We start from the raw sequence: 15,078 nt of genomic DNA on the forward strand, positions 1-15,078 counted from the left end.
GGATAACAGACAAAAGACAACACTACACATGCACACAGCTCTCTGTACAGATACATACTGTATCAATGATCTGATACATACCTTAAATGCAGTAACACAGGACCCTTCAAGGGCACTATATTAAAGGTGTCTCAAATGTGTATCTGAATATAAATTGCCATACAGCTGTTTGGGATCCATAGGGAAAGGTGAGAGACTCTTCTCTTTAATTAAGCATTAAATCTGCCTCTTCAGTGAGTTAATGAAGCTCTTCTCTGACTGGCAATGGCGCTCTTTGGCAGAAACCAACAGTGTCTGTATTCAGATCCTGCTTTGTAAGCTTTTTTCACTCCGCACCCTGATGTTCTCAATAAATGCGTTACCACAGGCTCATTTAAAACACTTTTATTTGGTGTGTTATTAAGGTTTGAATACTCAAAAAATATTTTTAGTACATGTGAGGTCAAATACAGTTATACATATTCATATAAATTAGACAGAAACTCAGATATCATATACAGATAATATTTAGATAATATACAGTATAATACTATGTATGAATAAAACCTATACCTTAATACTCTACCATTCAAAAGTTTTGGGTTGGTAAGACTTTTAAATTGTTTTGAAAGAAGTCTTTAATGCTCCCAAGGCTGCATTTATTTGATTTAAAATATTATAAAATCAGAAATAAAAGTATAATATATTTTTTTTCTGTGATGGGAGAGCAGAATTTTCATTTTTGATTTGGCCCTCAAGTAACATTATTATTATAAATGTTAAAACGTCTCAATATTTTTCAATATATATTTTTCAACATTCCTTGATTAATGAAACATTAAAACGAACAGTATTTTAAATATAAATCTTTTGTAACTTCCTAAAAGTCTTTAATGCATCCTTGCAGAATAAACATATTCTTATAAAAAAAAAAAAAAAAAACCTTAAACTTTTAAATGGTAGTGTATATATACTAATAAATATTTACAGCTGTAGTAGTGTTCGAAATATATAAAACAGTGAATATATTTTCATGTCTGAAAAAGAAAAGGAATATTTAAAATAAGTTTGATCTTAGCCCATTTTAAAGTTTCTGATAAAGTGGTAAGTTAGCACCTGAGCATTACTAAATGATCCAATGCCATTTAACACTCACAATAATGTGCAAGAGATCACTGCAACTAATATATATATATATATATATATATATATATATATATACACTCTCATAATGATAAAAATATGTATAAGGCCTATATACATGAAGAAATTTCTTTCATAACACAAACATGACAAATGGTGAAAAAACATAGTTTGTGATTTCTCAGTAACAGTATACATGTGGTAAGACGTATATGGCACTATTCTTGCATACAAAGTAACACAGAGCTGTAGGTGTTTAAGTAGCTTCACAAAACTAAGTAAGAAACAGACCTTCTGTTAGTCTGAGCCCACTGCGCACAAAAGATTCACTTAACTGCGCCGTTCTTAATTCATGGCTGACAACTGATCTATTTCCTAAACCTCAAATGCATTTTTTGCTTTTTTTCTGAGTTTAAGGACAGGAAGAAGAACTGTCGAATTCAAGTGAACCATTTTCAAGTGAGCCGTATCCGTTCATCTTTTTCAGTTTGAGCTGGTCCGGGTGAGTGAGGGCCTGGCTCTCTTCCACAGCCTCTTTTGTAGCAAACATCTGACTAATCTCTACAAATGTCTTATTTTTAGTTTCCGGAATAACAAAGTACACGTAGATGGCCACTGACACACATATGGCACAGAACACCAGATAGCAGTATGACCCAGCAGACATCTGTGGCAAAGAAATACAACTTTTTAAAACTACATGAAGATGATTGAATTTCACAATGATTGACTCTGACTAATGTTTTGGCAACCACAACCCTGGAAAGCCCTTTTCCGATTATACTCTGTGTATCTTTGGCTTTAGCTGCATTGAATGGATTTGATACCTGAAGGAATGGAAAGATAAAGCCGATGGTGAAGTTCGACATCCAGTTAAGAGATCCTCCCACGGTGTATGCGGCAGGACGATGGGATTGCTTGAAAAGCTCAGCTGTGATCAGGAATGGAACACCCGCTAAAAAAACAGACACATCCGTACTAATGATATATTGTGACGTCATTTATATTTTTCATATTTAATCGCCTACCTACTCAGAAAAAGTGCTGGGAAACCTAGAGCGGTTATATTTTTTTTAGCCTATAAAACTCAAATGAGTGCATATTATGAATGCATTTTATGCACATGCATGTATGCACTGCTCTTCTGTAGTGCAACAGTTCTTGGAGGGAGGATAATAAACTAGCTTTATGAAGAGCTCATTATCTCAATATGCAGGAAGCAGAGATTGTTCCACTGCTTAAGTTCTAATCCCTTTTGGTTACAAGTGAAAAATAAGGAGGCACAAGGTGTTATTTCAAATGTAATGAATTCATGAACAAGCCAAGCGATGGCTTCATTATTTGTGCGTGATAATTGCAGCAGGAGGCGTGCTGCAGTTAAATTGATAAGGAACTCTGCTTGTAATTCATTGTTCATGCAGGATTTTGTCTTAAAAAGCCATATTCATCATTGTTTATGAACAATGAGCCATAAAAAATCCTAATTAAAGACGTAATTACACCGATTGAAACTGGGGCCTGAGAATGAATTATAGATTTTGGAGTTGGGTTGGATAATGCATCAACTCAGTAAAGCACTTGTAGTCTCATTCATCACTGTAGCAGAGCTACTCCTCTCTGCTCTTATTGTGTGCATAAACTATGAATCTAATGCTCATGCAGCACTAATAGAGGGAAGTACACACTTTAACTTCCATACTTTGATCTTTGAAACTCCTTAAAATGTCAATATCTTCTGTTCAACAGCACAATTTATCATTATATCAATTTAATGCAATTTAGTCAAGACGCATTTAATTTCCAAGGCATCTGTATCCTGTTCTGTGTCTTGTCTTATATATTTTAGAATAATTCATCATTCATATATTTTGTTATATATATGTATCATTCTATTTTTTGTGTAAACTAATCATCTCATCAATTTGTCTTAGTGCAATGTAGTTTCTGTGTACTCACATAAAAAATGGTTAAATTGTTATGTAATATGTAAGATAATGTTGTTTTTGAAATAAATGAGATATAAATAAAAAAAATATTTATTAAATAAATTATTATTTGGAATAATCATGCTTGGTAAGCATAGATAAGGATATAGAGAATTAATCTTAATAAACTGTGAAAGTTAGTTATTTTTTAGTAAATAAATTTGAAATTGTATAAATTATAAAAATAATAAACATTATATAACATTACATGTTATAGATACTTATATCTGAAAGTTTGAGCGTCTTTAAATTATCCTGAACAAATAAATTATGAATATACTAAATATAGACAAAATATAATATGTATGTAAAATAAATTCATATATGTAAAAAACCTAGTGCTCAAATAAATACAGAGGTTTACAATGAACTGCAGTTGGGTTTGTTTTTCCAAAATTCTACCCCCAGGTGTCGCTATTTTACTATTTGAAGGCGTCATCTGGGACTTCAGGGTCAAAGAGCAGACAACTACTCATCCGATTGAAGCAGTGCTCTACTGAATGTGCCTGAACATGACTGAAAATGATGCAGCTATGTAGATCACTTTAATAAATAGATTAAGATAAGAAGAAAGAGAAAGACAGACACAATGAACTCACCCGGCCCGATGCAGAACCCAGCAATGATCCCAACCACACACCCCACACTCACATATTTCATAAAAGGCACATGTATCTGAAAATATGATAGTAGCAAAAGGTGAAAAAAAGTGTTATATCACTTTATCACTATATCAGTTTTGCCAACAGTTATTTCAATTGGCAGTGAATACAAGTTTGATTTTAAGTATTTTTCTACTTTATTAACAATACTTCACTTACTTGAAGAATGAGAGACAGTGTTATCCCAGCACAACACATTCCCATAACACCAAAGCCTCCAATTATCAATGGCCTTCGCCCGAGACGCTCAATGGTGAAACACTGAATAAAAAAAAAAACAAGAGACATGAAATGCGAATGTTCACAACAGGCGCTTCCTTTTTGTCTTGATCGGATTAATTAGTAACCACTGTCTTGAGAGGAAGACTTTTTGGTGCTTTTTTGAAAGCAAATGTCGCAGAAACATAAAGTGGAACCTTGTTTTTTCATTAAGTGCTGCTGAAATTGAGTGCTAAAGCTGTGCACTGTTGACTTAAAGGCGGGTGAAGCTGACATAAGAATGAATAGCTGTAATTTTATAACCAATCTCTACCCTTCCTCTCGTGTGCCATTCGCCTCCCGAGTGAGGGCCAATTGACACTGACAGCAATGAGTTCTTCTGACTAACAGCGTGCCTCTTTCTCTCCGGTTGCTGCTGGGGCATCACTAAATCCCGGCTAAGCGACGCAACTGGGAGAGAGAGAGACTGTATCTGGCCTTCATTACAGCTCTGAGATGTGACCCAAGAAAGGAGGTGGCAAAAACAAGACACATCAGTCTCTCTAACACTCATCTTATACAGTGATTTTTATGTCTGTCACAGCAGAAAAATACACAACGTAAGCTTGGAAAGATTGAGGGAAAAGCTAAATGAAAATGATTGAGATATGAAGAGACGTTCTTTTTCAAATGCAGCAACTCTAGTGAAGTAATAGACCAAGTGATGTCTAATAAACTATTTCGAGTCACTATATAACCCTGTCAGATAGCCTTTTACCACTATCAATAATTGAAACAGACAGTTTTCACATTGGAAGCGTCATTGGAATATGAAAACTCACCCCTATGAGGCCTGCAATGATCTCTATAGCTCCAGTTCCTACAGTCGTGTACTGGATCTCAGGGGTCGGGATTCCGGCGTTCTCAAAGATGTCGTTGGTGTAAAACCAGATCTGGGGTGAAGAGCGAAAGGATAGTGATTTTGACTTGTACAGGTGGCATATCGTGACTATGAGTGGTTACGGTGTACAACACTTCAGATTCAATTTGAGAGCTAGAGGGCTGTGTGTGAGGTTAGGCAGGGGGGTAATCAGAGGGAACACAGACGGTTTGAGAGCTGCTGGGACTGTAGAGGACACACACGGCCTGCCTCTCTCCTGCTGCTTATGCTGAAGTCAGCCAAGACTCACCACCTGTCAGTCGCATTTACACCGAATACACACACACAGACGCTCACAGGGTCACCTGCCACCTAAGGGCCCAACAGTCAATGTCATTTAATATTCAAATTTGATATCGAAACCCCACAGGGCAAACATGAAGAGTCCTACTTGGATTTGACATCAGCAGCTCACGTACTTTGACAAGATGTATTTACGATTTGGGAAATTAAGGCTAAGGTTAAGGCTGGTTTGTAGCCTGATGAGGCTGTAAGGAAATGCTGTGAAATGGTTATCTAGTGAGTAAACAATTTTATTTTATAACAATCTCTTTACAGACTGAGTAAAGTAAGTGACAAACATCATGTTCAGGTCTCAAATCTAAAATGAGAGGCTCAGTTTTGTTTCGTTTCAGAATCAGTTGAATGAATGTCAATGACTGTAAATGAATTAAATTGAGGAATCACCACTGAGATAATGGCTTTTATTTATTGTTTTGTAGTTGGTCGTGGAAATCAGATGGGGGAAAGACATGACAGAAATAGAAATTGCAATTTGACAAACTCCAGATGAAATCTGAAGCCTCTTTTCTTCATTTTGTGGCATAATCTGTGGGCTTCTGCAGAATGTAATGTGGTAAACAGAGCTGAGAGTACTGCACTGCTAGCCAACATCAAATGAATGATTAAATGATCATCAAGCAAGGAGTGGGGAATATGCAGAAGTTTGCGAATGATGGCTGTTTGAATTCTGCTGAGCTCTGGGCACACAGATTCCGTGTGGGCCTGGTAATGAGCTCTCTATTGGTCTTTATCCTCATTATTACATGAAGAATTAGTCTGCCATCCAAACAACATTTCAGAACAATGCAATTTATATAAGACATTCCTATAGAAAGAAAAAATAATAATATACACAGTGTGTTATAGTGGTAAAACCTTTTAATATGATGCTAGAAACCTTTGCAGAATTCATTTCTGAGAATCTATTTAATAGCACAGTGTGTTTTTGTGGAAATGCATAAGAATTCTTATTCATAACCCTGATTGTGATCATAATATAGATGCCATTAAAGAGCACTGCAGTGGCAAGTATAAAGGAATGGTGTCAGCTGACAGGTCTAACTGAAACACTACCAGTACCAGCAGACTACTATTTGGGAAAAAAATATATATTTTTCTCTGGAATCATAAGCTAATTAAAGGAAGTGTTTATAGATCAAAAAAGATCTGCCAAATCACTTTAATCACCATCTTAACGATGTTAACTATAAAAAATACATCTAATTTGCTTGAATAATAGCCTTTATTTATCACTATAGCAGGGCTGTGCAAATTAAACGGCATAAACACTTAAAAAAAGATTGTTATTGGTTAAGCTCTGATGGATAAAAAGTGAGGTGTCTGTCCTCCGTGCTCTTAATCATCTGAATAATTAAGCTGAAGTTAAAATTAAACTATTCCTGAAGAATAAAGTAATGAGAGCCACTTTAAATTCAGGTGCATAGCCACAGCTCTACTGTGCAGGTTGAAACCACTCTGTTTACCTGCTGTTTATTTGATGTTGGAAGAAATCTTGTGAGGCTTTAGAGGCTAAATACTTGTCATGCCCAGATCCAGATGTTCATGTCATTACCTTTCCCAGTGGTGTAGTGGTGCCTGGAGAAGTGGGTATACTGGCAATTTATGGCCCAATTTTTATTTTTTTAAAGAAACCCAGCAAAAGATGAACACCATGTTTTATAAACAGTTACATGTTAAACTAGTCTTTCTATATTTAGTTCACCCCGAAATGGGCCAGCAGTATTTGCATATTGTCATTTAACTTCTGCTGCTTGACTTCCAGGAGTAAGGATCATTATGAAATTAAAATTAGCCACAGAAGAGGTGCAGATTTTGCAATTATTAATGCACCAATTAACATTTTGCCAGAACCTTTAGTACATTACATGCTATTTTGTTTAGCTGTCTGTTCGTAGGAGAATCATGATCTCTATTTAAAAACAACAACAAAAAAATATTTTTATCCAGAATGTATTCCCCCATCACCATGTCCTTTTTAATATAAATAAGCACCAGTCAAGCAACAGGACCACAAGAAGATGCCAAAAGACCACTAAACCTGCTGTGTTGATCTTACTGTACATGCTACTATACGGATCCATTCAGAATAACTAAACCAGCGCATAATCTAAAACACCTTCAGTCACCATCCAGTATAACACTGAAAATAATTTACCGTCATCTAGACTTCACTTTCCACAATCTCTGATGAAACTGGTTGGGTTTTCTCTGTATTAGAGCGGTTTTGAATTTACTGTTTGACCTAGGGTTGCCACCTTCAGCGAGCCAAACTAAGGGACACACATTTACGATTTGCTTAAATTAGGACTACATTAAACCTTAATAATTTCGTTTTTTTTTGTTTTTTTTACTTTTTACAATGTCAAATTGTATATGACATATATTGTTATTTATTATGTATAGGATTAATATAAATTAATAAATAGGGTAACATTAATTATAATGTATTAATTAATCTGTCTAATAATGTCTAAAAATATAAGTATTATGTCTATCAAGCTCTAACAGACACATGGATAACTTTCCCGTTCAGCCCTACATCTGGAGAGTCTTGTTCAAAGGTCAGACATGAGCTCAAAGTTTTAAACCGCGCTCACGTCGCCATGGAAACAAAGACACCAAGATGAGCTTCTCTAACTTCTTATGAAATTAATTTAATTGTAATTGCTATTAGGATTATAAACGGTGCAAAATACTTATTTGTTGATTCAGCTTGTTGGCCTTATATAAAATACAGGACAAAGCGTTTACTGGGTGTTTTTAGGGAATAAATCCAATTGATAAAGAAGTGGGTATACTTGCGTATACCCTCCACTACACCACTGACCTTTCTATTACAAAGGACTCAAAACTCAAATCATGCAGTGTAGTCAGCTCTATATGTTAACCAGGATGTTGATCTTACCGCATCGATGCCAGACAGCTGCATACCGATGTTGATGACCACCACGGACAGGACCTGCCAGCGAACAGTGTGATCCAGTATCAGCTGCCAGACAGACACGGTCTCCACGGAGGACAGCGAGCGTTGCTCCTCCTGCATCTCCTCGATCTCTGCCTGGATGTTACATTTGGCTCTGTACCATTTCAAGGCTGCACCAACAAAAACAACATAAACTGTTGGCTTGAATGTTCATCTATATCAGAAGCCAGCTGATAAAGTTTTCAGTATGAGCTGCCTATCACTTTGCAATATCCCACCAATACAATCCCCTCAAGATGACCCATGAACTAACTAAAAGAAAAAATACTTACTTAAAAATAATGCTTTTAAAAACAATCACCTTTATTTGGTTTTCTAGTAAAAAATTCTAGTAAATTTTTTTATTTTTTATTATTTATAAACTTACATTTACTTCAGAAGGAAAACGTTACAAGATAAAAGCCTATCAGAGAATATGCTGATTTATGTTTATTTTATCCAATTAATTTTTTATTTTTTTTTTTACTTTAAAGCAAAATTATTATTTATTAGTATATTATCAGCATTTTTTTCAGATTTCTGACAATTCTTTTATTCTTTTTAAGGATGTTTACAAAAATGTTTACTGATAATTAAGACGATAAGATGATCTATAACATATACTGTAGTATTTATATAATAAAAAAAAAAACAGGGTAGATTTGATGTTTTGATGGTTCTAGAAAAATGGCTACAATCAAAATCAAAAGCATTTCTCTCACCAGTGATAGTGGCATGAACATTGTGCTTCTCAATCAACAGGTAGCGTGGGCTTTCTGGAAACCACGGTAAGAGCATCAGCTGGATAAAGGTGGGGACAACCACAAGAGAGAGAAACAGGGGCCAGTGCTCTTCCTGTCAAACAAAACAGCACAAGTTAAAACAGAGTACTGAACTATTACATAATTATTATGAATATAGACTTGCAATGTAACTGTAAGATGTTAAATTGTTCACTGATCTTAGGTTCCCTGGTGTACCTTTCCTAAAAGTTCATGCAGGCCCAAGACTTGAGCTAAGAAAACCCCAGCACAAATGAAAATGCTAGGCATGAGCCCTAGGAAGCCTCTCAGATTTTTAGGAGCGATCTCTCCCAGGTACATTGGCACCACGCTGAGAGAGATACCTGGAAGTTGGAGATGAGCAAAGCATGTCAGAGTCTATTCACATCAAGCCTTATTTTGCTATACCTGCTTATTTTTCAGCTGGGACATACCTGAATGTATTCCTGTTATAAAACGACCAAAGATGACCATTTCGGGTGAAGCGCAGATCCTGCTGAACCCCATGAGTGATCCTGCCAAGAACACCAGTACAGTGGAGTTGACCAGTGTTCCTTTCCTGCAAAAGCAAACACTGTGAAGTTCTGCCCTGGCACTGCTCATTAAGCTAGGACAGTCATGCTTGATAGCCGGCCACCTGGGTGTTTAACTATCAAAACCAGATAACTGATGTTCCATGACAGTGCTGCTGGGTGAAATAGCTGCATTCTTTGATTAGTTTTATCAAGTTGTAAACTTTCCCCCTGATTTACAGATGGCTGCACAGTGTTCTGCGTTATGATCACCTTACTGCTATAAAACATTTTGCTGGACTGAAATTGATTAGAACAATAAATAGGGTCATGAATCATCGTCTTTCATTTGCATTTAAATGTCTGCAGTCAAATCTTGTGGCGGTACTCATAGACACTCAGAACAGACTATACAAGTGTACTTCTAGAGTCCTTGGAGAGTACAAAACAGAAGTTTAAGGTACTAAGTTAGGAAATGCACAGTGGTTAAGTAAACAGTTTTGTCACTATACAACTATGTTATCACAGCTATAAAAATTAGTATTTTGGCAATTTCATTATTAAATGTTTTTTTCCTTCTAAAAATTCAAGCTTGTTACTTACACATCCTCATGTTGTTCCAAATTGGTATGACTTCTCTTTTTAAAGGAAGAATTAAAAAATGTACTTGCTCTTTTCCATGTAATTACAAATATTGCAGACATGAGCTTTAAAGCTACAAAAAAAGACACAAAACATCAGTAAAGTATTATAAAAGTGATCCATATCACACAGATTCATCCATCACACAGATCACGTTTTTGACACTTTTGCTGATCTTTTGCCTTGTTTTTGAGGCTTGAAAAGCTCTATTCTCTGTACACAGTAACTGTATGTAAAGAACACGACCAGTACACTATTAAAAAATTATTCTTTAGTGTTACATGGAAGAAAAAAATTCATACAGTTTTGGAACCACATGGGGGTTAATAAATTATAGCATTTTTATTTTTGGTTGAACTAATCACCAACAAAGATGTCTGAAACTAACTAAGTGTGTCCTCTTTTCAGAGTGCAAACAAGGCCATTTACAAGGCAAAGGCAAAGTCATTCAGTGTGGTCAGAGAGGTCAGGTGAGGTGACAGATGAGGAAGAATCTACCTCGATGGCCTTGACACTTACACAGGATTTCCTGGCAGAGTGACCACACCATGCCAGATGTTATGGGTTTCCTCTTGACTTACCTTCCAAATTTGGTGACCAGAGTGCCCACCATCAAAGAGCCCATCAGGCCTCCAATCGCAAACACAGAAACGGTGAGTGAATACATGAGCGTCAGGGCCTCCTCGTTTAATCCAGTTCCATTGCGACTTACCACTGTGCGGTTATAGAAGTCTTTAATGTACTAGTGAGAGGGAGACGAACAGACAGAGAGAAAATTTAAGTGAAAAGTTCACCCAAAAAACTGTTAGCATTTACTCTTGCTCCATGATTTTTCAGTCAAAGGACATCTTGTGCTTTTTCATTTATTTCCATTCATTATTATTTAAATAAAACGGGACTGCAAGGCTACAAAATAATAATAAAAAAAATCTGTATAAAAATATGATATAAGTAGTCTATATGACTACTTCTCACATGTCCCAACTTTATCACCCTAAGCATAAAAGTCAGGAACAACATGAGGGTGAATTTATTAGTGGGTGAACTATTCTTTAAAACTGTGAGACTCAAGAAATGCATAAGGAAAGACATCATTAACAGGCATTCCCAATGTCTTCAAATTCCTTTTTCTTCATATTTCAAATCTCAAAGCTTCTATTCAGTGACACACACCTCAGCATGGACTTAAATGCCTCTGTCTCGTGACAAGCTCTCCTCTCTCTCTTTTTATGCAACTCTATCTGTTGCCAGTGCTTTAAGGTCACAGTCTAATTGAATCAGTTTACATACCTTTTCTATTCTAGCTTTAAAGTTGGAACAGTGCGGTATAATTTAACAGACTTGGGAAAACTTAACATAGTCTTTCAGTTTACTCAACAATAGATTCAACTCAACTAAAACTGAGTTTAGGAAAAAAGTGGATTATTGATAACATCGATTGAGCTTCTGCTTCAAAAATAATAAACAAATAAATAAAAATAAAAAATAAAACACCAAGCAACGATTTCCAGTTGTGATTTTTGGATTTCTATGTTTGAATTCTCTTCATTAGCACATCATGTTCCAAGAAAAACAGAACAAAACAAAGCCACTTAAGTAGGGTATATAACAGCCAGTCAGGAGACCAGACAGGAAAATTTAAATATTTTCGTCATTAACAGGCTAATGGGGCAGGGCAAATAGGTCTCTACTTATATACATGAAGAGCTGCTAGAGGCAACCACTGCAGCACAAAATGCCTGACAAGCCAAGATGAACAAATAACATTGAACTGACTCATCTACAAAAAATGAAAATAAGGCTTCAACACTTTGTTTCTTCAAGTTTCTGGAGAAAGTCTAAAGATAACTTTCTCTTTTTGTCCCATATTGATATCTATATCTTAAAATTGTATTTATTCATGATATATTTAAATCTAATATATAAATACTAAAAGCAAATGACAAAAAATATAACATTTATATTAATATTTAAATTATTCCAGAATTCCTTGTAGAAATCACACTTTTACAACAAGAATGTATAGAATGCACAGAATCATGTAAAAGCAACATTCCCTGAGATCTTGCTTCAGGAGAGCCTCTGTTTAAGCCACTGTGTTTATTTCAACCTCGAGCCTGACGTGCATCTCTATATTGGAAGCCACTTTAAGAAACTTTGTGTTGAATGGAACTATGTTGGCTATGTTATTAACTGATTACATCTTTTGATGAGCAGTTTTGGCAATTGAGGTACTGATCGAGCTCTTACCCCAGCAGGAGAGTTGACTACAGCTAAGTTGTACCCATACAGCATTGAGCTACCAAAGGAGGTAAGGAAAGCCACTGCCAGCAGAGATGAGGTAAGATGCTATAAAAAAAAACACAAACATATTTATGGCATGTAAGCTGTATTTTTCCTTATTTTTTCTTAAAGTGGTACATTTTTTTTTTCTTTAAAATGCTGTGGCTGAAACTATGAGCCCCACATGCAAGAGCCCTTATGCCAAAAAATAAAATTTATAGTGTTTCAAAAGAACACATTCAGAAATTAAACAGAAACATACATTTTATAAAAATATAGATAAACAGTGCTTAGTACATAAACAATAGTTTTACATTTGTATGTCCATTAATATGAGTTGGACTATATGTATTTAAATCGCATTAGACACACATGAAAATACATCCATAAATAAATATATTTAGTCTTACGAACAAATAGATTTCTTTTATACATTTTATAAACATTCTATTCTATTCTATTCTATTCTATTGGAGAGAACAGCTTTCTCATGGTGTGACTTCAGTGGTCGTTACACTTCAGATCATGAGTGGAAAACTTAATTTGTCCCACTAAGTGGTCAGATACAGTTGCTTATGTGTAGTCCTACACGTGAGGGAATTTGCTGAGAAAATGTCTTGTGACATTAACTTAATGCCTTTTCTTTCTTCTTTTTTTTTCTACACACCATTTCGTACAAAAGAAAAATGTGACATTGAATATTGGATTACTAAATATTACTGATATTACAATACCGTTTGAAACCTGTTATTACACACCCTTCATCAACCAAGATTCAACAGCGTACTAAAATTAAACTTTAATAAAGTAGCTATCATTTGAGTGATCATTTTTAAACTAACTACTACTGAAGATCATTAGATGGCAATCAATAATACGGGTTAAGATAACGATAAGAACGAAATTAGAACGAAGCAAATAAGTAACAAAACAAACGCAGATTAGTAACAAAGTGACACATCATTTAAATAATGTAAAATTTGTCTACTTACCGATGTTATTTTGCCTGGACTAAGAATTAACACTTCTTCGGCCATATTCAAGTTATTTTAGGCTACAAGACTTCTTGAGATAAATATGAGTTAAGTTTAGTTAGTTAGTTTCTACTGGCCGTCTTTCTGTGCTGCCGACTTCATCTTGGAGGTGAGGGTGTGGTCATAGCGGTCATGAGGGCGTGGTCATAGTAGATTGACAGCCAACGTATCGTATGATTGACAGCCAAGCGGCCTCTCATCTCATCAAACCTCGCGCTGCTCGCACTGCACTTCCGACCGAGGCTCGCGTTTCTTAACAAGACCAAGCGTGTACAATCACATGATAGTCCCAACGTGATCCCTGCTGAAATCAATTATCTAAGTGAATTTGCAAAGTCTGCGGTCGCTAGAATGAGGGGACTACGGAGAAGCCAATAGTGAGTAATCCTAAAAGACAGCACAGAGAGCAAAAAAGGAGATATTCATAAACGGTTTGGCGTATCAATCGCGATAGAATGAATGAATACATTGAATGCTATTAGTGTCAGTTCAGTGAACTCAATGAAGAGCTAGTTTGTTAAACTTTAAAAAGCTCCTCTTTTGTGAATTAGGCATCATCTGTTTCTTATAATTGTGGTATCCAGAGGAAGTATAATGATATTAGTTGTATAGATGATATTAAACATGTTCATTAGGATTATATACTGGGAGACTCGCGTGAGCTTAAAGTCAACATGAAATTAATGTAGGAAACGTTCCCTTTTTCTGCTGATATGAATAATTTAGCTATTTTAGCCTGGTCTATGCTAATCTGTGTTTGCTCTAGCAAGTAATGCTTCTCCTTATCCACTGAATTTATGATGACTTTATTTTTATGCACCAAGAAAAGACCGTTCACCCTCTCTGTTTTGTCAATGCATATTAGAGGTCATGTGTTAAACAGTTCTTAAATGCGTTCACTTTTTTTAAATGAGTGTGTAATGTTTAATCAAAATTTGTCTCAACTGGATCTTCCAGGAAAACAACAAACTTCTTTCTCGTAATGTGTATGCTGGACTTCTCACCGCCTCATACTCTAGTAGTTCATCAGCATTCATTTTTGAGTGCAATTCTCAACCAAACATAGAAGTTCCTAACCTACGTTTTTTATTTTTCCATTTAGCATAGGTGTATAGCAATTATGGAACAGTAGATCTGTTGTCACATCTGTTTCATGGCAACTTTAAATCCTGTGCTGTATCTTTTCTTGTTAAATATTCAGGTGAATAAGTAGTGAAGACAAAGATGCCTCTCTAGACACTTCCTAAATGTTTTACATTGCAACCAACAAGTTGGTTGTCTGTGAGGAATCACTGGTTTTGTTAATGTTTAGCTCTTTATAGCAAAACTGCAGAACGTTTATGAGTTTGAAAATTAATGTTACAGTTTGAGTCACAAGTTATACAGTAGCTAATACATTAATGTAACAGTTTGAGTCACAAGTTATAGCTGATATAATCAATGTCAGTTGAAGTGTGGTGATGATAATGACACATTTTAATGCATGAAACTCAAAGAAAGTTCCAGAGATCTTCCTCACTGGCCTGTGTTTCCCTCAGGGACTACAGGATCTGTCATAAGACTTGTCAACAACCTCATGCTGCTTCATTAAAATCATTTGTGTTAAAATAAAACATCAATAGTAAAAGGGGGCATGTGTCTTAGGGGCAACCC

The 15,078-nt window shown here is 35.6% G+C and overlaps 1 protein-coding gene across 2 annotated transcripts in view; it reads right to left on the reverse strand.

The window, feature by feature from the left end:
• Positions 1–13,576, reverse strand: part of slc2a15a (solute carrier family 2 member 15a) — a 13,655-nt gene extending 79 nt beyond the window's left edge. The window contains exons 1-12 of one of the 2 annotated variants that reach the window (XM_059566187.1): positions 12,359–12,391; positions 10,821–10,850; positions 10,690–10,738; positions 9,389–9,513; positions 9,153–9,298; positions 8,895–9,027; positions 8,116–8,303; positions 4,810–4,920; positions 3,929–4,030; positions 3,707–3,782; positions 1,950–2,077; positions 1–1,789 (exon numbers count right to left, since the gene is read on the reverse strand). The exon at positions 1–1,789 is cut by the window's left edge and continues 79 nt beyond it. In XM_059566187.1, coding sequence (XP_059422170.1) covers positions 1,535–1,789; positions 1,950–2,077; positions 3,707–3,782; positions 3,929–4,030; positions 4,810–4,920; positions 8,116–8,303; positions 8,895–9,027; positions 9,153–9,298; positions 9,389–9,513; positions 10,690–10,733 — 1,308 coding nt within the window. In that variant the 5' untranslated portion in view covers positions 10,734–10,738; positions 10,821–10,850; positions 12,359–12,391 and the 3' untranslated portion in view covers positions 1–1,534. Of the gene's footprint in view, positions 1,790–1,949; positions 2,078–3,706; positions 3,783–3,928; positions 4,031–4,809; positions 4,921–8,115; positions 8,304–8,894; positions 9,028–9,152; positions 9,299–9,388; positions 9,514–10,689; positions 10,851–12,358; positions 12,458–13,383 lie in introns of those variants that run through there. The other variant, XM_059566186.1, reaches the window with a different exon arrangement.
• Between the last annotated feature and the right edge of the window lie 1,502 nt (positions 13,577–15,078).

The sequence above is a fragment of the Carassius carassius genome, chromosome 14 (genome assembly GCF_963082965.1).
Source record: "Carassius carassius chromosome 14, fCarCar2.1, whole genome shotgun sequence".
NCBI classification, from domain to species: Eukaryota; Metazoa; Chordata; class Actinopteri; order Cypriniformes; family Cyprinidae; genus Carassius; species Carassius carassius.